Source organism: Labrus mixtus, chromosome 20, assembly GCF_963584025.1.
Source record: "Labrus mixtus chromosome 20, fLabMix1.1, whole genome shotgun sequence".
NCBI classification, from domain to species: domain Eukaryota; kingdom Metazoa; phylum Chordata; class Actinopteri; order Labriformes; family Labridae; genus Labrus; species Labrus mixtus.
In genome coordinates, this window is record NC_083631.1 from 12,164,402 (window position 1) to 12,190,961 (window position 26,560).

General features: G+C 39.1%; 3 protein-coding genes and 1 long non-coding RNA gene across 4 annotated transcripts in view; 3 read left to right on the top strand and 1 right to left on the bottom strand.

Annotated features, from left to right (window-relative positions):
- Positions 1–8,270, top strand: part of LOC132954754 (beta-1,4 N-acetylgalactosaminyltransferase 2-like) — a 21,295-nt gene extending 13,025 nt beyond the window's left edge. Inside the window, exons 3-9 of the mRNA XM_061027419.1 lie at positions 4,121–4,187; positions 4,429–4,542; positions 5,240–5,326; positions 6,146–6,327; positions 6,563–6,706; positions 7,580–7,808; positions 7,915–8,270. Coding sequence (XP_060883402.1) covers positions 4,440–4,542; positions 5,240–5,326; positions 6,146–6,327; positions 6,563–6,706; positions 7,580–7,808; positions 7,915–8,108 — 939 coding nt within the window. The 5' untranslated portion in view covers positions 4,121–4,187; positions 4,429–4,439 and the 3' untranslated portion in view covers positions 8,109–8,270. The remainder of the gene's footprint in view (positions 1–4,120; positions 4,188–4,428; positions 4,543–5,239; positions 5,327–6,145; positions 6,328–6,562; positions 6,707–7,579; positions 7,809–7,914) is intronic.
- The window catches only part of LOC132954755 (uncharacterized), a 20,156-nt gene extending 2,895 nt beyond the window's left edge, over positions 1–17,261 (bottom strand). The window contains exon 1 of the long non-coding RNA XR_009665846.1: positions 17,123–17,261. This is a non-coding gene — a long non-coding RNA (uncharacterized LOC132954755). The remainder of the gene's footprint in view (positions 1–17,122) is intronic.
- On the top strand, positions 12,060–13,689 carry LOC132954309 (cytochrome c oxidase assembly factor 3 homolog, mitochondrial). The gene is made up of 2 exons (XM_061026843.1): positions 12,060–12,266; positions 13,351–13,689. Exons 1-2 carry the CDS (start codon positions 12,098–12,100, stop codon positions 13,455–13,457), a joined length of 276 nt encoding a protein of 91 aa, XP_060882826.1. The 5' UTR covers positions 12,060–12,097; the 3' UTR covers positions 13,458–13,689.
- Positions 17,262–20,959: 3,698 nt separating the features above from the next.
- LOC132954263 (lymphocyte antigen 75-like) lies at positions 20,960–23,817 on the top strand. Its single transcript, XM_061026792.1, has 4 exons — positions 20,960–21,036; positions 21,867–22,206; positions 22,960–23,252; positions 23,336–23,817. Exons 2-4 carry the CDS (start codon positions 21,894–21,896, stop codon positions 23,522–23,524), a joined length of 795 nt encoding a protein of 264 aa, XP_060882775.1. The 5' UTR covers positions 20,960–21,036; positions 21,867–21,893; the 3' UTR covers positions 23,525–23,817.
- Positions 23,818–26,560: the final 2,743 nt, after the last annotated feature.

The window sequence follows — 26,560 nt, forward strand, 5'->3', positions numbered from 1 at the left end:
AGGGCAATTAGAATGAGGGGCGATATTTATTCATCTCTAAAGCAAACACGCCTAGCTTAAGGCAGAATAAATCTGAAGGTCTCACTGTGCTGAGCAGATAATGTAAGAAGAACAGAAGGGAATGTTACTTAGCTTGACATGTGTTACATGCTGTAACAGAATTGACGCAGGTCAGAAATGATATTCCAAGGAAACTCTTTCCTACATTTTGAGGACTCCATCCAGTGCTGATAGCCATCACAGGACATACTGTATCCCTGGCAACAGATAAATGTCTGATAATCATTGACGGCTCATTTCCTGACTGGACACAACAGGCAAAAAGGAAGGGCATGTTTTTCCACAATGTTGATTAGCTTAATCAGGGATAATGCACAGAGAGGCTGCAAGTTTTCAAGTGCTTTCAGCCAGCTGAGATGTGGGCAACGGACATTTGGAACAAATTGGCTTTGTGTTTTTTTGTTACTGGCCATACAAACATTTCAGGGAAATATCTGATTTTACAGCATAGATATGAGAAGTATTCGAAGCTTTCCATCTAGGCAGAGAAAATGCCATGCTGTTTGCAGATAAAGATGTGACACCAAAACATTATCAATAAGATGTGACTGATTCATTTATGGGTGTCATTTTTCCAAATCGGCACAAACTGCTCAGGTAATCATGCAAACCTTTAAGATGTTCAATAATTATGATTCATTGTTTGTAGCGAAATATGCAACCGGACCCACTCAGTCAGAATATCAGAAAGACATTCTCCTAGCCAATTATTAATGTTTAAATATACAAAACACATAAGAAGTAACAACCCCCCACATTATTTATATGTCGGGACAATTAAATAACTTCAAAGCCATCTCAGGCCGTTATTTAATTGTGTCCTAAACAAACAAGAGCCAGGGATCAAGGAGGATTTGGTGGACCAAAGAGCCTGCAAGGACAAAGAAAATAGCCATTCCTTCCCAACATAGCTGGAAACAGAAGATTTCTCAGCATTCCTGTATCACAAAAACATCTTGTGGCATTTCCCCAGGAACCTTCCCACACTGTCAAAACAACTAAGCCCCAACTCTGAAAAATGGCCAAGGACCATCGCCATTGAGGTCAAAACAATGACTAAACTACAGTTGCTGTGGTTGAGACCCCTGCCTCGGGAAACAAATGTTTGCCTGATGATTTTACCATATCCCACCAAGCTTTCTCTTTCTACATATAGTGAAGGAAGAAATAATTTTCTATAAGGAGTGCAGCTTTGTAAAACTAATGAGTTTTGAGTCATTAGTGGCACAAGAACATCCTCAGAGGCGTCAGCTATTTACAGGGGGAGTCATAGTAGTAATAGTAGTAGTAAGCGCTGGCAGCCGAGCAGTCCACTGCTAAAAAGGTCACCTGCTGTTGAGTAACCCTGAGGGTCTGTGTGGCCAACAGGATCGACTGGGAAAGTGGGCCGCGATATCTAAAACCTCCTTGAGAACAAGCCAAGGGGACAGTGATGAAACAGCACAGGTCTTCTTTCTATACGTTTGCCAGGCTCTGATGGGGGTGGGGGGAGATATGATCTAGCAGCTTGGACGTGCATAGAGAGCGGGTTCTCTGGGGCCTTGTGCGTTTGTGTCTGTGTGTGCCCAATCTACATTTGCTTTCAGAGCAGGAGGACACACATTATAAAAAAAAAAAAATAATGGACTGAGCGTGCATAGAAAAGGACGTGCCTCGGCTGCTCGGGTCACAACAAATAAAAAACAGAGTGAGGGAGGAAAAATGGCAATAAACACATGATATTCCAATGAAACTCTTTCCTACATTTTGAGGAATCCATCCTTAGTAGTCCATCCAGTGCTGATAGCCGCCCCCCTAATATAATGGTAGGGGAAACGCTGGGAAGATTTTGACACAGAAGGAGATACATGATGAAACAGTGTGCACATGCTCATTAATGTTGTCGGAGGGTGCGAAGAGGTTATCCCAGTCAGTGGATTCAAAGCATCCTTGTCGTGTAAGAATGCCTTCGTTTATGCTGGAGCAAGCAGGATGGCATGGTGGTCAGCAGAGCCAAGAGGGGGGAGAGCAACAGATCTGTATGCGTTAGGAACTGAACCATAGCATTTATACAGCGTCTTCCCCAGGCGGGTGCTGCATGTACTGATGGTAGCCTTTTAGTGATTTTTCAGGAGAGCAGTGGTTGAAATCACCCAAGATGAATTTGGAAGAGTCTGGTGATATGTGTTCCAGTTTATTTAATAAGTTTGTGTGTTCAGTGGCTGTGGCTGCGTTAGCTCTGGGGTGGCTGTAATCCAGGATGAGAAAAAGCTGTGGAAACTCTCTGGGGAGATAGAAAGGGCGAGAGGAAGAAAGCCAGAAGCTCAATGTCCGAGGGGCACAGTTTCTCCCTCACGACGATCGTCGCGCACCAGTGTGTGTTTACATAAAGACACACGCCGCCGCCATGTTGTTTCCCAGTGAGCTCACTGTCTTGATCAAGTCTTAAAGGGGGGGGAGAAGCCATCAACGTGCAGCGTGTTATCATCATCGTTCTTATTTAACCACGTCTCAGTTAGTGATGGGAAAAGCAGTTCTTTTCAGTGTACTGAATCACTAGAATCAGTTCAGTAAAGTGATTCGTTCAAAAGATTAGTTCACCGAATCGTTCAGTACTTCTCCGCAGCTCTGTCTGTGAATCAGAATTTAATAAGCTGAAACACGGCCGAACATTTAGTTCTGCTCGCGATCGTACTGAGAACAGCCGGTGGTGAATAATAAACCAATGAGCTGAGAATTTAGTTGGATAAAGTTACAGTTTGCAAACTGAAAGCTGCTAAAACAATCACATTTATTTCCCCCGACCGTTCTGTTCAGTACGTTCAGTACACGTTCAGTTCGTTCACTGAACGAGAGCTCCACTCTTCCTCTCAGTTCGTTCAGTGATTCACGTCGGAGCTCTCGTTCAGTTCGTTCAGTTCGTTCACTGAACGCCTCCGAGTCACTCTCTTCCTCTCAGTACGTTCAGTGAACGAAACACTGACTGAACGAGTCACCAGCCTCAGTCACACACACACACAAACACGCACACACAAACACACACACACACAAACACACACACACACACACACACACACACACACACACACACTCACACACACACACACACACACACACACACACACACACACACACACACACACTGTACTGACTGAGGAGAGGAGGGAGGGCGGGCTTTGAGTGACTCTTACGGTCTAGAGAGAGAGACACGAGACGGGAGAGAGGAGAGCGCAACTGAAGTTGAGAAATGAACGACTCTTTTCAGTAAGTGATGCAGTTCAGTTCGTTCACCCAGATGATTCGTTCGTTTTGAATGAATCGTTCACGAACTACACATCACTAGTCTCAGTAAAAGCAAGAACAGAGGCAGTCCTGTACTCGTGCATTTGGTTAATGTTAGTCTGTAACTCGTCCAGTTTATTGCAGAGGGAGCGTACATTAGCCAGGATGATAGATGGAATCGGCCGTTGTTTACTGTGTTGTTTATTGTGTTGTTTATTGTGTTGTTTATTGTGAATGATATCACTTGTTCTTAAATGGATGGGAAATTAATCTATATAATAGTTATAATAACAATAATAGTAATAGAATATAGTGTGTGTGTGTGTTTGCGTGCATGAGTGTGTGTGTGGGTATTCAATGTACAATCTGTAATATGTAATAGGCATCAGCCTGAGCTTCAAAGCAGGGGTAACAAAAATTTAAAAAAAAATCATTAACAAGCCTGATAAACACAGGGAGTCTTGGCTAGGTGGAGGCTCAGATGGATGAGGGTTATCAGGAGGTTGCATGGCAGATTGGAGTGGCTAGATCTAGGGGCTGGGAAATTTGAGATGTGAAGAATGGGTTGGGCTAAAGAGATGGGCAGAGAGATGGACTTTGTGACAATATAGCAACCACATCTATTCCCTTATATGAGGCTATTGTTTCTCCTCAAATGATTCTTGAATTTAATGAGATGTATAAAAAACATGCTTAAAATAAAACTTCTATACATATAAGAAATACTAGTGTTGGTTATTGTTGTGCAGTTTGTTGTTCTCTCATTGGTCTAAACTTTATGAGTGGTGTGACCCCTTAGGTTTCCTTGAATGTGTCCAAAGGGTTCCTCACCGTTAAGAATTCACCTAAAGGAGTGACAATAAAAGGTAAGATTTGTAATCAGAAGAAACTTCATGAAGGTCGTTTGTCTCAAATGAGTAGGACTAAGTGGACTAATTTGCTTGAGAAATAATTAAATGAACGCTAAAAATAGCTGGTGATGGTTCTACATTTGTCGATGGAGGGGGGGGAAATCATATTATTACCCTTGACAGGGACATTTCCCAGATAACTCAACGGAACTTCTTAGAAGTCAATGAATGCTGTTTGTCTGTGGTGAAATGGCAGGTGATGTCGAGATGAGCCTGGTTGTAGAATGTAGCAGCCTGGTGACCCTCAACAACCTGCTGGCTACAGTGTCATATACCAGCATTGTCTACCATATACACACCGGCGACTTGGGTATGTGTCTACCAGACAAGAAAACATAATCTTTATATGAACAATACATCAATAAATGCATTGGAGAGATAGTCTGCACAACAAGGGCATGAAGTTATCCACTATGTTTTTACATGTACATGTATGTGTTTAATGCAATGTATAAACCATGTGAATCATTTACTGTTGAATTGATTGTGCATGAAAATGCTGTCTCCTTTGAGCCTACAAAGTCTTCCTTAGTACCTGATAGGTGGGGGTTGTTTCTGCTGTAGATGTTCAATGATGAAATAGCAAATAAGGCCTTAGGAGGATTATCTTAGAATTTATTCGGCCGAAGTCAGACAACAGCAACAGAACACAAACCGCGGACAAAGTTTTCATCTTAGCAGTGTTGCTTATACTCTGTTAGAAGGTAAAGCCTACAAATTCCTGTCTATCTGGGTATACCTCTAACAGTCAAGAAAGATGACATGATCATGATTTGTAAATATACTTGGCTTTACTCCAAATATAGATCTGTTGTTATGAGAGTCTTACTGTTCCATCAACATAGACCTAAAAGAAGAATTACTCTTAGATAGACAGATTTAAATGGTACATCCACAAAATTACCAAGATGAATGAATTCATGAAAATTCGTACTAACAACACTGTTATTTACTTATCTATTACCAGTAAGACACAGCTTACTGTAGCTGTCCTTTTCTCTGCCCAGCCATCTTCCAGTTTGAGAACCATGAAGCTGTGTTTCCCATCGCCATCAAGCAGCCTAACCTGCCAGTGCTGTATGACATAGGAACAGGTAGGTGTGAACCGGTATGAACAGGTGTGAACTCAATATGTCGGTCTGAAGGTTTAAGGTCATCATAAAAAGGACAATAAAGAAAATTAGGTTATTTCTCAACTTCTCTTAAGTCCCTTAGTTCAGCCAGTCTGAGTTCCTCCGGGATGTCAATCTGCCGACATCAAGAGGCAGCATTTCAGTCCGTTTCTATCAGCTTTTGTTTATTGCTTTATGGTTATTTCTTAGTTCTTATCATTGTCGTAAGCTCCTGTATATTTTTACTTTTATGCTTTGAACCCTTGAACCCTAACTAATGTATCAGGCGGGGTGCAGACGCAGGACAGACCAGTTTCTGACCACTTGTCATGTCTTTTTTCTTAACAGCTTGGCGGATCAGTAGAAGGCAACCAGTATTATTTCTGAAGGTTTAAGGTCGATATTGTAGTGTCTATGAGAATCTACTTTAATGGGTTGATGATTTTTAACAAATGATAAGAACATTCTGTGCTTGCATGGTATTTCAGTGCAGTTATATATGTACAAGTTTTGTGATGTAGGCATTAACTACTTAGTCATCAACAACACTTGTTTTTAATGGAGTAGATAGTGTTAGTCAGAAGAATGTTGTGTTATTCATCACCAAATCAAAACCAACAGCCTTCTTTCTTCCAACAGTTCTCTTAATGAATGTGGTTTTGGTTTTTTTAGTGCTTTACTTAAGCTATCAAAAGTAAAGCTCCTGTCTCTGAACATTTGTAACTGTCCAAACAGTTTGAACCTGAAAAAAACGCTCCTTCTTGTGTTTTAATCTTTTCTTAAACACGACTGCCCACTCAGAAATCAGCTCCCACGTTACCATCGCCACAAAGACATTCCTGCGCTACCAAAAACTGGAGGTGTTGTTGAGCAGCATACGGAGTTTTTATAGCAACATTACAGTCATCATTGCCGATGACAACTATGACCCGCAGAAAATTACCAGAGAACATATCCAACACTACATCATGCCTCCAGCACAGGTACGTACAATACTCAATATTTCTGTATCATACTGAACCGCCGTTGGGCAAAGCAATAATTTTATACAATGCAAGCTTTTCTGCTTGTGGGAATGGGTGTTAAGTTATCAGTAGATATGAATCTGTAAACTTTTTATTGATTTTTTCTTCTGGCAACAAGAACAAGTTTTGTCAGATAAGGACATAACACTAATTTAGGAGTAATAACCATTAGAATCTTATATTTCTCCCTCAGGGCTGGTTCGCTGGCAGGAATCTTGCCGTCTCCCAGGTGATCACAAAGTACTTCCTGTGGGTGGATGACGATTTTGTGTTTACAGAGGAAACAAAGATCGAGAAGCTGGTGGAGATCATGGAGGAAGTTCCCGAACTGGATGTGGTGAGAACAAAATGGCTCAGGTTGTAAAGCCTTTATAAAGAAAAAAAAAAAAGGTTTAGTTGTGTTGTTACTTATGTAGTTTTCTGGCTGTGTGCATATTTTCTTGTTGTGTAACTTTAAAAAAAAAACTTGATATGACATATTCTACTGTAAATTATTATATACCCTCTCAGCTTTTGAACGTTGATGTCCCTGCTTATAGCTCAAATTATCCTTGATAAGGACATTTTTATAAGTCCATAGTTGAAAAGGGCAACGTCCTATACAGGTTTTTTATTATATATTATACCAAACATCTTCAGTAAACAGTACTATCTATCCCTCTATCCACCTGTTTTTTTAAATAGTGTTTAGTCTCAATACAGTTCTCACATCTGTCAACACTTTTTATATAAACATAGCTCAAATTCATAGACCCTCATGCACAAATCAAAAATGACAGAATTTAAACAAATGATACCCACCTTCATATAAAATGAATATTTGTAGTTCACTTATGAACTCAATGTAAAACAGAACTATGAAGAGGATATGTGGTTTTTTTTGATGAATGAACTTGAAAAGTGGCCTGAATCTCGCTGTCATTTTTCTGTGCTTTAGCTCTCCTAACTTGTTATAAATAATTATCGATAAGTAATTTAATCTGCTTGTATTTTAGTAATTGTGTCTGGTGATTTTTACATGAGAATCTTGACCCTAAAGAAGCACTATGTGTTAATAAAAATTATAATAACACTTACGAAATAAACCATCCTGGCCCCTTTCTCGGCTTCAGAGACGCCAGCTTATAAACATTGAAATTAAACAACAGGCGGGGTGCAGACGCATGACAGACCAGTTTCTGACCACTTATCATGTCTTTTTTCTTATCAGCTTGGCGGATCAGTAGAAGGCAACCAGTTTTATTTCTCATTAGACTATCAGGAAGGAGACGAAATGGAGGGTGGCTGCCTGAACAGAAAGTCTGAAGAGACTTTCCACCAACTCCCTGGTCACCCACATTGCTCTCTAGCCAGTGGGGTGGTCAACTTCTTCCTTGCTCGTACAGATGCTGTACAGAAGGTGGGATTTGACCCTAAGCTCCAGAGAGTAGCACACTCGGGTAGGTTGAAAACTCGACAGAGTGTGAATCCCTCATGGCAGCTTGTTTACAACTATACAGAATGTGTTGGCCAAGGTGTTTTTTTTAAATCTCTGTCTGACTCTAGAGTTCTTTATGGATGGGATGGGATCTCTGATGGTTGCCAGCTGTAGCCATGTGTCCATCGGCCATCAGCCTCGTACCAGCAACATGGCCACAGCCCGCTACGACAGCTTCAGAAATCCAGAAGACAGTGAGAAAGAGTTTAAACTGCGGCGTCACTTCTTCAAAAACCATCTAAAGTGTGTGCGCTATGGATAGATAGAATGGACCAACTGCTTTTTAGATTTAAGATTTTTCAAAGCCAATGAAATCATTATTTTTTATCTCTTTTTAGAGATTTAAAAATGATATACCCTTAAAGGAAGAATATGCAACTTTTTGATCCAGTAGATGTCGCCCTTGAGCACCAACACGAAACCAAAACAACTCGCGCTGCATTGTTATGCATAGCGCTCTTTATTTTGCACGTAGCTTCACACTGAAATGACCGTGATCTAAAAATGACATTCAAATAAGCACAGAGTACAGTATGTTATTCTTCTTTTTTCTAGTGCCTCAATTGAACTACTTTTATAAGCAAGGGGATGAGCCGGCCGGCCGTCCCGTCCATGTGAACACGATGTAGGTATGGCTTGTGAAACATCACAGACAGTGGGACTCGGGTGTCACTCTCATTGTAGACAGTCATGACTCACAGAGATATTTACAGAGGCTATACTTGATTTCTGCTACATTTATGTGTAAAATCTCGCACACACAGCCTTTAAAGGACTAAGTGATGTATATTATTACTTATTACCTCTGTCAACTTTGTTTACATTTTTTAAATTGTGTTAATTTGTTATGTTTTACTGCACATACATGAATGGTCCTTTTTGTCTTCATTTTATAATCCCCCTGAGCAAGGGGTGACATATATATTAGGACAGTGCACATTAATCAACATATCAACAAATAGCATTCATGTAAACATGCCAGAATTAGCACAAAAGCTACATTTAATCCATAGTCCGAGGCAGGTTTATATCGAGAGCAGTTTTCACTAAAGCTTTCTTAAAAAGGGCAGTTTGTTGATAAAGTGAGACAAGGTCAACATGTCGGCATGAATTAATGCAACACCTGTATGTTTTTGGTGTTGTAAGTTTCTGCTGACATTTACTTTTGCATTTAGCCATCTCCATGCTTTATCTCACGTCACATTCTGTTACTTGTTTCTCTGAATGCGCCATCATCAGATTTATAGATTTCTCTGTGGATTTGACTTTTCACACCTGTAGTCATCTTCTTTCTCATTTTGCCACAGTGAGCAGAACGGTGTTCTGTGTGTTTACCTGACTTCTTTTTGCAGGTTTATATGATTTAATTTAGTGCTAGGCTGTGTCTTAATTAACAAATTATATTGTTCCATTGAGTATGTTGTACATACAAAGTCATGTTATGCAATTTTGTGTATCCAACAAATGCCTTGGTGTATAATGGTTATGCTAAGCTGCCCCAAAGTGTGAGCTCTTTGCACGCTAAGAAGGAGCAAACAAATAAAAGTAATCGCTGTAATACGTTTTTGTATGTACATGCTAATATGTTAGTGTGTGGATTCTGAGATATGAGCCATGGATCCCTCGCACCCATCAGCACTTCATAGAAACAGTGTGTTCTTCTTTACAACTATTTGGAGGGATAGTAGACTGTTGATATGCATGATTGGCCATTCAGAATCAAGTAGTTAACCCAGTCATGTATTAAATATGAATGATAACTTTTAGCCCCAAGACTGAATGCAAAAAAAAGATATCAAAATTTACTTAAGTGAACAAAATACAGTAGTTGCAGGCCACAAGCTACAACAGATCACCAAGACGCCTTGGAATGTTTTGCTGTATGTGGTGTGACAGGGGGAGGCTGTGGCTCTTTCAACCGGAAGGTCGAGGGTTCGCTGAGCAACATGTCCGATGTGTCCTTGGGCAAGACACTTAACCCCACATTGCTCCCGCTGCTTCCGTGGCAGTGTATGAATGGATTAGTGTTGTACTTGCTCTTTGTTGTACGTCGCTTAAATTTTTTTTTTTAAAAAGCGTCTGCTAAGTGAATTGAATTTGAATTGAATTGACAAAGCCTTAAGTGTTAACAATACAATACAATTCTTTTTTCTATTATAGACAAAGTTGAAATGGTTTAAGGTCAAGAGGTAAAATTATCCCATTTAACAGTAAACCATAAACCTATCTTAGATAACTATGGACCAATGTCCAGTGTTTCACCTACCATTATATTAGGGGGGTGCCCCCCCCTCTTTTTTTTAAAGATTTGTTTTTGGGCTTTTTGTGCCTTTATTGTAGGGATAGGATAGTGGATAGAGTCCGTAATCAAGGAAAGAAGTCATTTAAGGATACCTTTCCAATAGAAAAGGACATCTGTCATTAAAAGTAACACATGAAGTGTTTGTGTCGGCGTGTCGGCATGTCGCCGTGTCCCCCCACCCCCCCAACGCTGTAAACCTAGGGGAAACACTGAATGTCCATATGTTTACTACATTATTGTATTTTATGAAGGCATTCAATCAACTGTTAATCAACCAAGATTATGAAAGTATATTAATAAATAAATATAAATATTAATTTTTCACAGACACACACATCCTTGCTGGGCTCAAGGTCATTGGCAATATTGATATTGATGAATACAACATTTAACATTTAATTCACTCTACTGCGTGTGTGAGCCCGCCTGCGGTGTTGGTGTTTCATCTCAAACTCTAGCTAACGTTAATCTTACAAATGACTTTAAAATAGTAAGTGATGGTTTTTGCCTATTCTACCGAGCAAAGCAGTAAGGTACTCACCTATTACGGTAATTGTCAGGATGGAGATGGGTGACAATCTGATAAATCCAACTCCACTGTTCTACCACAATGTCCTGTATTTCAACATAACAGGATTATACTGTTGAAATGTCCTCATTCAATAAATATATTTAATATATATATATTTTTTTAATTGATCGATTGATAACAGGTGTGGTCAATTTGTAGTTTGGTACTTCAATATCAATCCACAACACAGTTGTTGAGCTGCTCAAAGCTTTCGATTTGACTTACCAACCTTTAATTTATGTTTGTTGTTTTTATGTTTTTCTAGGGTTTCATTAGATTTACGGCTGTAGTTTTTTCATTTTATATTGAAGGAACAGTTTTTTTAAATGCCCCCCTCCAGGAGTAGGGGAAAGACTTTCAAAACATCCAAATAAAAGACTGTTTTTTTCTTCATTAAATACGGTACATCTGAAAAAGTGGGATTGTCTTTTTTTCAGGTTCTATACTTTTAAATGCTAATATAAATTCACAACAGTAGAAAGTGCCACTTACCTGTGGAGCAACTGAACTCTAGATTTAGGGTTAGGGTAATTTTGAAATAATGGTTGTCAATGCAGCAGAGTCAAACTGTCAGCAACCAAGAAATAAGTCGTCACAGAGTGTAATGTCTAAACCCTTGTTCTCCTACAGCTCCACCTTCTGGTACAAATGTGGTCACGTCTGTCTCCAGAAAACCTGGCAGGAGGCAAGATGTAGAATTGCACCTATTATACCCACACAGTTTTTTAAGACCAAAGAAAGATCAAGTTATAAGAATAAGTCACGAAAAGCTACAAACACACATAGGAAAACGCACAAGGGCAGGGAGTTAAGCCCCAGCCACAATGGGAAAGGTGAGTCACATAACACAAACTAAGAAAACAGTAATAAGAGAAGACATCAATCATGTAGTGTTACCTGAAGGTGCAGGTTGAATTTCATCTTCCAACCCCATGACATCAAGAATTCCTTGAAGGGGTTAAGGCGACAAGAGCGAGAGAAGACAAACAGTTCCAGATTCCCCATCGCCAGCAGCCTATTCTAAAGATTGCACAGATGAGCCAAAGGTTGCATGACACAATAGGCTAAGGGATTAATGCTTTTAGATTTTCTAATGGAAGTGTAGAGTTTGTTGATAAAAATGTCATAATGAATGTGATGTGTGTTGTGTCAATGAAATGAAAAGTGGACCAAAATTTAGGTGAGACATTCACAGATTTTTTTTAGACCTACCTTGTTTTAATTTAAAACTAGCGCTCGATACAATGATTTAAGAAAGGCATTCTACACACTCCGAAACAATAGATGGCGCTGTGATTTTTTTGTTTTTATCGGAGTAGAAGAATATTTCCAGTTTAGATAAGACGTCACTTCTGGCAGCTGGTTTACCAAACAAGTCATGGCAGAGGAAGGAGCAGAAAGATCCGTGAAAGCTTCACTAACAGCGGCAGAGAAACAACTCCTCCGCCGCCGGCAGGAGCTCGACTACTGGAAGCAAAACGCAGCGCGGGTCCGGGGCCGAAACCTGCTGACCGGCTTGGCCATCGGGGCGTTTGTGGTCGGCATGTGTATCCTTCGCCAGTTATCATGCGCTTTTACGCATGGCATATGAACGGTGACCTTCATTCAAGTGCTCAAATGAGAAAATAAACACACGCATTAGCATTAGGTTAAAGCAATTTGTTACCGCTTAAAGCTTTCCGTTCTATCTTGAGGGACAGACAGCGTGAGACCATTGAACAGTGCCTGTGTTTTTAAAATCTTAAATTGTTGTTTTATTTTTGTGTCACAGCTCCCACACTTTTTTTTTTAATTGAAAACACTATGTTGTTAATCTGTACTGTCACTGAATTGTAACTGTTCTTTTGACATGTGCTGCTGACCTCTTGGCCAGGTCACCCATGTGAAAGAGATCCTGATCTCACTGGGTTCTTATCTGGTTAAATAAAGGTTAATAATAATAATAAATAATACCTAGCGTAGACTACCTCAGGTGCCCCACACTGGGAACAAAAACCTGGTAGCCTATTTAATGTAGAATGAAAAAAGAATAATAATTTAATATTTAATGCATGTTGTCAAGAGAGTTGAAAGTGCCTCAGTATTTCATACTGAAAAATGGAAGAGATATTATGGCAATGTTGAATGCCCATACATTTCTAAACAGTGACTGGGCTAGCACAAGAAGCCTGTGTTAAGATAATCTTGGGGCGCACGTAAGAAATGGTGTAGCCTATCTTACTTTAAGCAAGGTATCTTGTCTGCCGTACAATGTAACTATTAGAGCAGGGAGTCATTCACTGAAGAGTAAGTATGGAGATTAAAGAGAAAGATTACCTTGGAAATTTGTCAAAAATATAAATTCATCTTAATTACAAGGTGCGTTATTGTGTTCAAGGAGATGTACACTTTTTTTTTCCCAGCCAAGATTACACAAACTGAAGGAACTAGAGCATTTAATTTGGATTACAGTCAATGCTTATGTCCAACAGCAGGGCCACAAATGTTCAGTCGAATCAAAACGGTCAAGGAAACATGTCACACATTTCAACCATTAGCCAGTCCTATAGGGCTTTAAAGAAACACAATGATACATTCAAATGTAGGCTTACATTTATATACCAGTTTTTTCCTTAACCTGCTGCGGTCCAGTTAGCTACACTATCCTGTCCGTCAAACAGGAGAGGATCATGGACGAGCTGGATGATGAAGCCAAGATCCACATCATCAGAGGGCCACGGACTGGTGCCAACTCCTGATGTCGCCGTCTGTGAACTGTCCTGGACTAATTGGGTGGGGCGGGTGCTATTGAGTGACAGCTATATACTGTATGGAGTTACAAGTGACTGATGAGCTGCTCTTCATTCAGACACTGGTGTACTAGTAGTCACTCAAAGACATTTAGGACATTTCAAAACATTAGAGACTGTTTCTATAGTTTCCTCTCTGTGTGGAAGTATATTAAATGTTGTGTTGAAATTGTTCACCTCTTCGCTTTATTTCTGCACTGCAGTTATTGTGCAGTCTTGCCTCATATATCACGTTGGAGCAAAAACCAACAAGCACACATCCAAAGGAAAGAAAAGCAACTGACACATTCCCAAGATATAAAATCTGCGCTGAATCTGAAATATTTAAGGTTTTCATAGACAATCTGCGACACACAATTTCAAAACTGTAATCAATATGCGATGATTATGTAGGGTAAAAGTACCCGCACAGCCTTGCCTCCATTAAACATCTGTTTCTGAATACGACAACATCAGCTGGGTCAGTGCTCAGTCCGCCTTAACAGCAGAGACTTTTGATGTTTGTGTTCTGCATGGATGTGCACTCTACTCATTTTAGGGCATGCAGATACAAGTAACTGAGAGAATGCTTTCTCTCTGTAACTTCTATTCTTTTATTCTCTCTGTGCAGTTATAGTAATTCATAATGTGCATATGTATTTAGTGTTGATCTGAGCATAATGGGTTATGAGGAAGAACGTTGAAGAAATGTTAACGTGTAAATAAAGAGCAGAGTATTCACTTGTCTGCTGGTGTCACTCATTTGACCATGATGAAGACTTGTCTGGTTTAATCACTTAGCCACTATGATTTAAAGGTATTATGCTTTTTCTGGTTTTATATGCCCTTTAGTGTGTTTTCCAAGTGTCCTGTGCATGTTTAGGCACATCTGTGTGCAAAAATTCAAAGTCCATCAGACATTAAACATTAGAATAGTTTTTTAATGACAGAAAAAGAAGATTTATATGTTTTAAAGTAAAAAAAAATTAAAGAAATAAAGAAATACATGCAAACTCCTGTAAAGTCTAACTTGTAATGTTTTTTTCCTACAAATGGTCAGTTAGTTCATTGCAAGTGAGACAGAGTGCATTACTTTCCCATGCACTGCTCTTATGAAACAGATATGCAACATTTTTATTTAAAATTCAAGTAAAAAGAAAAGAACATTTGCTACATTAATATGTGAAGAAAACAACTTTACTTTTTAAAGCAGCCTTTCCAAAAACATTCCTAATAGCTGGTTTTAACACAAGCAAATAGCAAATCAAACTTTAGGATTTTTGGGGTGGCCCCCCTCTGGCCATCTCCCTGGTCAGGGGGATTGCCCTTTTTTATTGTTGTATCACCTGAAAATACAATGAAATTGATGAAGTAAAATACTAAATTAAAACTTTTAATAGCTGAAAAATATATATACAACCATAGTTGTCTTAAGTTAAATATTTCATATTCAACAATGTTTTATATTTTCTGTTAACTTTCCTTCACATCCAACTTAGAGCTCTCTAATCAGAATTGTCAGTCAAATCAACAGTGTCCTTCTCAAGCACCATCTTCGGTGTTGAAAAATGAAGCCGTTAATTACAATAAGGCACGTAGCTGACCTGATTGACAGGCAGACGCAATGTAACGATTTGTTAAGAGGCTTAAAATCCGCCTCAGCTCCAGCTCTTAGTCTGTCGTTAGGTTGACTCAAAGTTAGGAAGAGACAGCATTTCCAGCATGGCTACTGTTGTTGTTGGGGCTCCAAAGCCCCCTGCAGTAACAGATGTGACATCACTCAGGCTTTGTTCATTAATATTTACAGTCCATGGTCCTACTGCAGATCTGTTGAACCTCAACATGTATCATGATAAAAAAGAAAAATTCCACTAATACTAATATAATAATTGGACCTTGAACCAGTACTCTGTTGGCTGAAATTTGTGGGAGATAATCTGTTGAGCCTCTATTGGCTGTTGTTCCAGCTGCTGTGGACTGAACAAAGCTGAGTTGTAACTTTTTACATGTTAAAAATACTTTTAAATCATTGAAATGTGTTAATATAATCAGTGCTATCTCATTGCTATTGCTTTCCTGCCAACTAAAATAAATTAGGACAAGGGAGCGACAATTTGGGAATATGAGACCATCTTACTTCTTAAGTCACATCACCCTGAGGTACAGAACTGAACGTCACAGAAAGTCCTTTCCCTTAACTGCCATCAGACAGTTTAATGGAGAATAACGCACAATGAATACATTTATTCATATTTATTCATATTTATTTATATTTATTTATTTATAAATACACTTTACACACATATTTTTGCACATTTAAGGTTAATTACATTTCTAGGATATATTTTATTTATAACTCTGAAGTTTTAGTCTAGTTTTAAAAAAAAACTGATCTTAGTGTGTTTTATGTATGTAAATGATATCTGTATTTTTTTTGTGTGGTGTCTTGGACTGTGATTTCAGTTGCTGCTGTGACAATGTAATTCCCTGCAAATGATTAATACCTACCTACCTACATCTTGTTGAATTTACAGCTCCAGTGAGGATCATTTTTCTAGTCTAGACTGAAGTTCATATTTACATCTCTATATGACTTACAAAAGCAAAAAAAAAAAAGATAATGAGCAGCAAAAATGACTATATCTACATTGCCATGTTTAATGCCTGTAACCACTGCTGTGGGGTAGGAGACAGAAGAGATGATTTGACGAAAGCTGAAGAAACATTTGTTTTCATTTTCTACATCAAATATTCACACCTGGTGATACATTTGGAAAAAAAAAAAAAAAAAATTTCAGAAAACATCTTTGCATGTAAAGTAACTGATGAGCAGAGCAATACTACTGCTTTGTCCCTAGGGGGCGCCAGACACAATCTGCAGTTACATTAAAGGAGTTTTTGATGACAAAGAAAAAAAACCATATCATTGTAACCATGGCTAAAACAGCTAGAAGCTATTTGCTTTTGTTGTGTGAGCAATATATATATATATATATATATATTGTATAAAAAGTGTGTGAATATATGTATGTTTGTGTAAAACAGCTCTACTTCCTAAATGTATTTTCTTTGTATAGTATTGTATTTATCCATTTTAGATATACAATCATTTCAAACAATACAGACAGTTCAAACAAAGTCAAAAGTCATGTATTATGTAGTGGCTGAAAAGGCATAGGCAGAAACAAACTGCTTATAAGCGCCTATCCTACATTCTTATCAAATGAAGCTACCAGCTCTCGGAAGGAAAAAAAAAATCATTCCCATATACAATGATCAAAAATAGCTTTGGGAAGCATTTTTTTGAAAGTGAAACGTGCCCTCTCAGGTATGTGCTCCTTGAACAGGCTGAGTCCCTAAATAAAACAGGCTACTGCATTTGAGGGGGCGGGCTTCCCTCCGCTGGGTCTGGTGGCCCCTCCCTCTCATGTGTGCTCCCTGAACAGGTTGGGTCCTGCAAGTGACAAGTCCCCTCCTGAGGGTCTGGGGGCTGCTGCTGCAGGACCCGGCCAAAGAAAAGAAAAACAATAGCTTCGCCTCTCCCTCCATCCTACCCTCAAATCAAATCAAACGCTCAAACCAACCCAAAAACCCCGGCTGTAGTCAATTACCCCTAAAACATAATCATTACACACCTCTCACACCACAACATTATTCAACATCAACATATTCAACACATACCATATACACTGCTCAACTCTCTTCTACCTCTCAAGTCCCCCTTAAAAAGCACCTTCTCTCCCTCCCCTTCTCTCTTTCTCTCTATCGCTTCTTTCACTTCCTTTCTTAGGTATTACGTATAGTTTTGTAATGTCTTTGCTGGTTGTAGTCAGATGTGTTTCTGTTGATGTCTTAGCATTTTGCTGTCTTTATTTTTTTACTGTATTTTGTGGCTGTTGTCCTGACCTTGTCTGTTTGTTTTTTTGTGCCTCATTTGTTATGTATATGTCACCAGTTTGTCACGCTATTGCACCTAAGAAAAAAAAGAAAAAAAAGAAAGTGATAAGTGAATAACAGGCTTTTACATTTATATCAGCATCATTCCATAATTTAACCCCAACAACTGAAACACATCCCCTTTTAATACCTTTTTTTGCATTTTGTTTAATAATCTTACAAACACCTCTTAAGTCATATTTGCTCTCTCAAATCGTAAAGACCCTTTGTGTAGAGTTTGGGTGTGACTTTGACTTTGCTCGAAACATTATTTGTATTAATTTGTAATCTAAAAAAATCATTGAATTTCATAAATTTTGAATTTAGAAAAAGTGGATTTGTGTGAGTATAATAATCTGTCTTATTAATAATAAGTGTCGCTTGTTTTTGCAGAACGACTACTGAATTTATAGTTGTTTTAAAGGAGGACCTCACATTTCCACACAGTAAGATATGTATGGCAGTAGAAATGAGCAATAGATTATATGTAAGGCCTTAAAATGAAAAATATCTCTCGATTTATACATGATTGCTATTGATATGTCATGTTAATTTATGATCAATGACAACACCAAGGAACTGTGTCTCAAAAACTCTTTCAATATTAATATTACACATGTTCAACACAATATTTTCATCAGTTTCCTTTCAATTTCCAAAAATGAGCAGACAGAGCCTGAAGCTCTTCCACTCTCCTGGCTGATGTAATCACTATGCAGAATGCAACCTTGAGAGATAGCCACTTGAGACATTGCATTGCATCTACTGTATATGTTTAGACCTGCACCATGACGCAAAAAGTTCCAACCAGTACGCCTTTGCAGCTCTTGTTGATGGGGCTCTGGCGCTCTGCATAGTCTGCACCAACGTCTATAGGGAGCCCCATATTCAAGAGGTTGGCCCTTTCAGGGGCCAAGCCCAGAGTTTCAGCCGTTGTGAGAAGGGGTGGAACAGGGTCCCCTGTGCCTGGCTCAGGAGATCCTGGCGAATCAGGAGTTCCAATGGCCTAGCAGGGTTGCTATCACTGCGAACCACACCATATGGCGCCAGTAAGGGGCTACCAGAACCATCCTTACCTTGTCCACTCTGACTCTCTGTAGCAAGGCTGGTAGGAGGCCTAACGAGGGAAAAGGCCTGGGGCTGACCCCGGTCACCTCTGCCTCGCCTGCCCCGCCGTGATGCCTCTAGCTGGGTCCTCAGATTAAATCTTGAGTCTGCCCAGGATGGCCTCGCTGGGCCCTGCGACGTGCACAGCCATGCATCAGGGCCCCTGACACCTCACGTGTACCTCTCTTCCTGTTTCTATGTTGACTGCTTCAGCCAAACATGGCGTCTAACTCCCTAGAGTTCCGCTCTACCGTTGCCTGCTGCCACTGCCTGCTCCCTCATCAGTTTTGGGAGGAGGCAGGAGACCCGTTGTAGCTCTGCCACCAACTCTGCCTCAAGTCCTTCAATCAGCTGCTGGGTCGGTTGGCGCTGGGAGTCCGCCAATATGGCTCCTGTATTATTCAACCATGTTTGGACTCACATTGCATATTGTATTCTTGAAACAATGGTGTCGGTCGTCCTGCAGTTTTTAATGAAGCAAATAGCCTTCCCAAGAACTGATTTTGAAGGGGCCACCATCACTGAGAGAGCCTGGTCCACTGGGGGCAAAGCCCCACAGCCTATTTTCTCTGGAGTATGGACAGATGCAAGCCGTCTACACAACACAGACCACAGAGCCCCTGCTGACGGTGCCTGGAGTTGTTTTTGGATTATCTCTTCAACATCAGGGAGAAGTGGTACGCGGAAATTCAAGGGACGTGGCCCCCTGTCATTGTCAAAGCGGGAGGGGACAGGCCATCTCAGGCTCGAGGCAGGGTGTTCTCGGTGGATAAAGTTTGTTTGATGACAGGGAGTTATGTTAAACTGTAGCAAAGAGATGAACAGCGTGTTCTCTACTCAGCGGTGATGGTGAATGCACCACCATGTGAATTTGTCAGGCTGTGAAAGCTGGTGCAGAGGGATGTGTTTGGGGCTGGAGCTCATAAGCCTCACACCTAGCACTAGCTCCAGGCATCCCAGGGCTGCACTCGGCTGACTCGTACCTAATGTCAAAATCCCGGCTGAACTTGGTTTAATCTCCGTGTTTCTGTAATATTGATGTTATTCTGTGATTCAACGATACAACTTCCCTATCTAAACACAATACTTTCCTTACCTAGCTATCGCGCTTACTCTCTCCCGTAAATAAACAGTTCCACAGAGCGCGCCTACAGGCCTTGAGCACTTCCGTTAAAGGCTGAACTTGCAGCATTTCGGTATTTGCAGTAGTTTTCTGAATGTGTGTGTGTTTTAGACTTGTTCTGTTTTGTACTTGCAGTGCGTTTGATGTTAATGCTGTTGTTTTGCCTTTTTGCAGTGCATTTGTGTATTTGCAGCGTGTTGTAGCCGTTGTTTCGGGAGTTTGCACATGCCTCTGAATGTGCAGCGTTTCTGAATATGCTGTGTGTTTTTCTAAATGTTCATTGTTTCAGCAGTTGTTGAGCGGTTTACTCCTCCAGCCACCATAAATACCTGTTTAACTACAGTGTCTCATTATATGTGTTAAGTCATTTGAAGGCACCTGTAACCTGTATGGATAAACACAAGTATACTCACAAGTGATGTGACAAATTCAGTTCTTTTCCTGTAATGTATTTTTAATAAGTTCTTGATTTAACATTTTTTGTTACAAATATAATTTTCACTTTCAGCAAAATTTCTTCATTTTGTTCTTTGGCAGATCTGTTTCTTCAATGGTCACCATACATTTCTATCAGCCATCACTGAGCAATAGTGTGAGTCCTAAATCTGCTTTGAAAGACCTGACACCAAGATGCTAAGCTTTGCTTTGCATTGCTGCTTTCAGGATTTACAGGTAAATCTAAATTTACAAAACACAGAGTGTGGTTTGCATATCAGGGAAGTTGTTTTTCTTATACCTTATTTTCCGAAATGTGAAGCACCAATGTCTCAAATAACAAGGAAAAACCATTTGTACAAGGACATATATAAAACAGACTATCAAAAAAAACAAACCAATAATGTCAAGGCACCAGTATGTCACCTGTTTAACTACAGTGTCTCATTATATGTGTTAAGTCATTTGAAGGCACCTGTAACCTGTATGGATAAACAAAAGTATACTCACAAGTGATGTGACAAATTCAGTTCTTTTCCTGTAATGTATTTTTTTAGTGATGTCTTTTTTTATTTTTTAAGTGATTTGTTTTCAAACAAGTTCTTGATTTAACATTTTTTGTTACAAATATAATTTTCACTTTCAGCTAAATTTCTTCATTTTGTTCTTTGGCAGTTCTGTTTCTTCAATGGTCACCATACATTTCTATCAGCCATCACAATAGTGAAGCAATAGTGTGAGTCCTAAATCTGCTTTGAAAGACCTGACACCAAGATGCTAAGCTCTGCTTTGCATTGCTGCTTTCAGGATTTACATGTAAATCTAAATTTACAAGACACAGAGTGAATATCAGGGAAGTTTTGCTCATCCTCATGAAATGAGCAGTTCACAGATTGACTGAGACACACCAGTACCTCAAATCCAAGAGATTCAAAACTTTCATCCAAGGTAAGTGCGGCCTCCAGAACGACTGAAGGAGCTCGGGGTACATTTCCTGCTGGGTTCATGTGGTTTCCACTGGAGATACTTAAAGGCTTTATATGCAATATTTTATATATTCACACTTAAATGTAATAGAAATCAAGTATATTCTCTGAAAATAACTCTGTGAGTCATGACTGTCTACAATGGGTGTAACACCTGAGTCCCACTGTCTGTGATATGTCTGTTTTCCGAGTCATATCATCAGTTTGTTTATATCGCTGGGGCGGCCGGCTGACTCCTCCCCTCGCGTATAAAAGTTGTTTAATTGAGGGTCTAGAGAAAAGAAGAATAACATACTGTACTCACTGATTAACTGCGTTTCTAGATCACACTCATTTCGGGGTAAATTTACATGCAGTGTGAAGATACGAGCATAATAAAGTCCGAAAAATAAATCATGTCCGAACTCTGTATAAAGTTTCCACAGAAAGCTCACAAATTTAAGTTTTCAAATAGAAAAATGTATGTATTGTTAGTTATTCTGCCATAGGGGGAAACTTTTGTCTCTAATAAATGTATCTAATTTTCCTCAACAGTGTTTTTAAGTTGATGTTTCAGCAGTTACAAACTTAGTTGAAAGGTAAAAATTATTCATTTTTCATTTAGTTTTAAATTTAATAAAGTAAAATTTGCTAACTTCTGCTGAAATATGCATTCTTCTTACCAAATGTACCTTACTTGCTAGTTCATCTTTACTTTACTTAAATTTTTACCAATCAGCTCATACGTTAATTTTTTTTAAGATTCACAATACAACTATAGATGATAATAATAAAACATGCATTTGACTGCAGGTATTTGGAAACTCTTTGCTGGAAAGAATGATGAGAAATATGTGCGTTCTCATCCTCCTGCTGCTGCTCCCTCTTCCTCCGGCAGAGCTACAACTGAGAACTAGTCCCTATATAGGTCCATATGGAAAAAATAAGAACTACAAGAGAAGAAGTACCTGGACGAGTGTACAGACCTTCTGCAAGAATCGTTTCACTGACATGATCACCATCCGAGATGAAGAGGACAATAAGAACTATTACAGTGCTCATGGCTGGATTGGTTTGTACCGAGAGAACTCAACCTCTGAGTGGAAATGGTCCAGGAGAGACGAGGTAGCCAACTTCCTCATCTGGGAAGACGGTAAGAAGTGAGAAAACATGAATAATAAAGAAAATGAAGACTTTGAGGCTTACAATGGTCATTCTTTTCATTCCGTGTTAATATAATAAACGAGTAATATCCACTCGTTTATTTACACCTTCAGGAATCAATTTAGAACAGATTTTCTTCCAAAGATATATTATGAATGGTCTTCTGTGATCATTAATACATCTTTGGGTACAGAAATCTGACTTCTGTAATGTTAACATTAATGTCACTGCTGGGGCAAGATGGCTTTAATTTGAATGTCTCTAAATACAGTTTTAGTACCTTACTGCAAATTATTTTTTATAATTACATAGATCAGTGTGTTTGGCCTTGAAATGAAAAAGTAAAATAGGAGCAATTTCTTAAGATAGATGGATAAATGTAATTAGTAATTGCTCACTCTTGAACCAACCACCGTCGGCCATAGAGGTCTTATGGATGACTTTTCCCCAGAGAAATGCTCATGTGTGGATGATTGTCAGCCATTGTGTGTTTACTGCATGTGATATTCTTTCTCCCAGGATTCTACTTTGCTGACCTTAGCGTAACCTCACCTGCTGCATTGATGTCAATAAACCTTAAACTATTGTAGTTAGTCGGATATTTCACATAAAAGAGTGCCTTTACATTTCTGTAAAGACACAATACACCAACAATAACCCTGGAAATTGTGATCAAAGTTTCAACTGCTTCGAAAATTAAATAGAAATTGGAATTCAGTCAATAATCTGTTATATGTTGCAGATCTTCCAGACAATGGGGGGAACTGTGCGTATAAGAAGAATGGAAAGCTTGGATGGCGCAGAACTTCCTGTGTTGGCTCTCACTATTATTTGTGTCAAAACGAAAAACTGGTTCTTGTGAAGGAAGAGAAGACCTGGGAGGAGGCATTGATGCACTGCAGGGCTCTTGAGGCGGCAGACCAAAGTAAGCCAGCCTCTGCCTACAACAACCACAGGTATGACATGGCAACCCTGCTCACGTCAGATGACCACAAGTTTGCACAAGAGAAGTCACACAATGCTACGACTGATGAGGTAGGGCAGGTTTCATAACTTATATTTTGTGCATATGAGGAACTACTGCTCTGTGTTTACATATTTCTGTTAATTGTTTGTAGGTTTGGACAGGCCTTCGCTACCTGGCTGGTTATTGGCTGTGGGTGGGTGGAGAAGACGTTAACAACAACGATCTTCAAAGTTGCCCCGTTGACGCCTCCTGTGGCGTACTCCCAAAGGAAGGCAGTGAATTCTACTCCATTAGATCGTGCCATGAGAAACGAAACTTCCTCTGTTACAAGAAGCCTTAAGCAAATCCTACTCAATGAACCCCTGACTTAAAAGAAGTCCACCTCTTCCTCTCAGCTTCATGTTTCAATTCTGTGATCAAGCTCTCTCTGCGTAGTCAGGGTCAGGGGAGTGTCCAGACTTTTCTGACTGGGGTGGCTCAACGGGGGCGCTGACTTATATAGTGGTGGACTGAAGTGTGACGTGCACCCTTTCAAACCTCACCAATCATTTCTACTTTATAAAACAAGATAGCAGAAACATTAGAATAGTTTTTTAATGACAGAAAAAGAAGATTTATATGTTTTAAAGTAAACATTTTAAATACATAAAGAAGTACACGCAAACTCCTGCAAAGTCTAACTTGTAATGTTTTTTTCCTACAAATGGTCAGTTAGTTCATTGCAAGTGAGACAGAGTGCATTACTTTCCCATGCACTGGTCTTATGAAACAGATATGCAACATTTTTATTTAAAATTCAAGTAAAAAGAAAAGAACATTTGCTACATTAATATGTGAAAAAAACGACTTTACTTTTTAAAGCAGCCTTTCCAAAAACATTCCTAATAGCTGGTTTTAACGCAAGCAAATAGCAAATCAAACTTTAGGATTTTTGGGGTGGCCCCCCTCTGGCCATCTCCCTGGTCAGGGGGATTGCCCTTTTTTATTGTTGTATCACCTGAAAATACAATGAAATTGATGAAGTAAAATACTAAATTAAAACTTTTAATAGCTGAAAAATATATATACAACCATAGTTGTCTTAAGTTAAATATTTCATATTCAACAATGTTTTATATTTTCTGTTAACTTTCCTTCACATCCAACTTAGAGCTCTCTAATCAGAATTGTCAGTCAAATCAACAGTGTCCTTCTCAAGCACCATCTTCGGTGTTGAAAAATGAAGCCGTTAATTACAATAAGGCACGTAGCTGACCTGATTGACAGGCAGATGCAATGTAACGATTTGTTAAGAGGCTTAAAATCCGCCTCAGCTCCAGCTCTTAGTCTGTCGTTAGGTTGACTCAAAGTTAGGAAGAGACAGCATTTCCAGCATGGCTACTGTTGTTGTTGGGGCTCCAAAGCCCCCTGCAGTAACAGATGTGACATCACTCAGGCTTTGTTCATTAATATTTACAGTCCATGGTCCTACTGCAGATCTGTTGAACCTCAACATGTATCATGATAAAACAAGTCACAGCACTTAATTCGAACCTCGAACCAGTACTCTGTTGGTTTACATTTGTTGGAGATAATCTGTTGAGCCTCTATTTGCTTTTGTTCCAGCTGTTGTGGACTGAACAACGCTGAGTTGTAACTCTAAGTAAGAAAACATTTTAACTCAACTTTAAATATACATTTTTTATATGTTAAAAATACTTTCAAATTATTTAAGTGTGTTAATATAATCAGTGCTATCTCAATGTGCTTTTCTGCCATCTTTTCTACGACATATAAAGACGAGGGGGCCATTTGGGGATATGAGACCATGTTACTTCTTAAGCCACTTTTTGATTAATTTACAGCTTCAGTGAGGACTTTCTCTCGTTATGAAACAGACTGAAGTCCATAGCAACAAGTTTGACTATATTGTCATTTTTAATGCCTGCACCACTGCTGTGGGGTAGGAATCAGAATAGATGATTTACAGCAAGCTGAAGAAACATTTGTTTTAATTTTCTACAGCAAATAATCACACTCGGTAATACTTTTGAAAAACAAAAAAAAACAAAAAAAAGATATTTTGTTAGAAAAGAAAATGTTGCATGTCAAAATAAAGATGAGCAGAGAAATACTACTGCTATCACCCTAGGGGGCGTTAGAATTGACACAATCTGCACGTTCATCAGAGGAGTTTTCCCTTATTTGGTTTTTGATGACAAACAAAAAAGAAACATATCATTGTTACCTTGGCTACAACAACTAGAAACTATAGGCAGCCTGTGCTATTGTTTGTGTTAGCAATATATATATAAAAAGTGTGCGAATATATGTATGTTTGTGTAAAACTGCTGTACTTGCAGTTCCTAAATGTAATGATTGTAGTGATGATGGTAACTGCCGTGTGCACTTGTGTGAAATAAATAAAGAAATCTTCAGAGACAGGACACAAAATGTTCAGGTAGATCTCATGTTTGTTACGCTGAAACATAAGTGGACAATAAAACACTACAAACTGAACCCAGAACCCTTCTGATAGAAAAACCCAGTCCTGTGTTTACAGATAATGCAGAATATGTCACTTTCATTTAAGATTAGCAAATGACTGAAACATTTCCAAAACCTGGTATTTTAAGGACAGATGCGTGGCCTTCAAATTGGCGGGGCTGGACCTCTGCCCAGAAAATCTGACAAGATTTTTCATACTTGATATTATTTAAAGGGGACATATAATGAAAATCCACTCCTACAGTGGTCTGCATAAGTCTTACAACACAGAGAAAAATACTCAGTTTAAAATTTGCTCAGTTTGTGATGTCACAGTGGGATTCTGGTAAAAAAAAAAAAAAAAACCCTCCCCTCCCCTGGTATCTCCACCCATGGACTCCATCCCCAGCCTAGAACCAAACTTTTGCGCAGGTTTGCCATTTTTATTCTTGCTACAGAGAACTGATGTCTACCGGAAAAACTCATAGGGAGCTCATTGCATTTAAAGAGACACACACACCAAAACAGAGTGTTCTGAGAGAGCTGGTTTATACAGGGTCACAAACCTCCTCTGGTGCTTGATTCATTTTATATTTTGACCAAAGCACAGCACACATGTTTCATTTAGACCACAGGGGAATGTGTGAAAAGGTGGAAAAGTGGTATAATATGTCCTCTTTAAAATCTATCATATGTTGTAATGATAAATTATGTAAATAAAAACTAGACTGCTTATTTTTCAACTTGTTTGCTTTGTGTTGAATATGTAAGCTGAAATTGTTCTTTAGGTTTATGAAGTGTTGTTTATTGCTTTTGATTTAACTGCTTTTTATTTTAAACACCTTCAATATATAGGCCTATATAGGTGTTTCTTGTGACTGTGACTGTGTTAAGTGATTTCCACTCACAG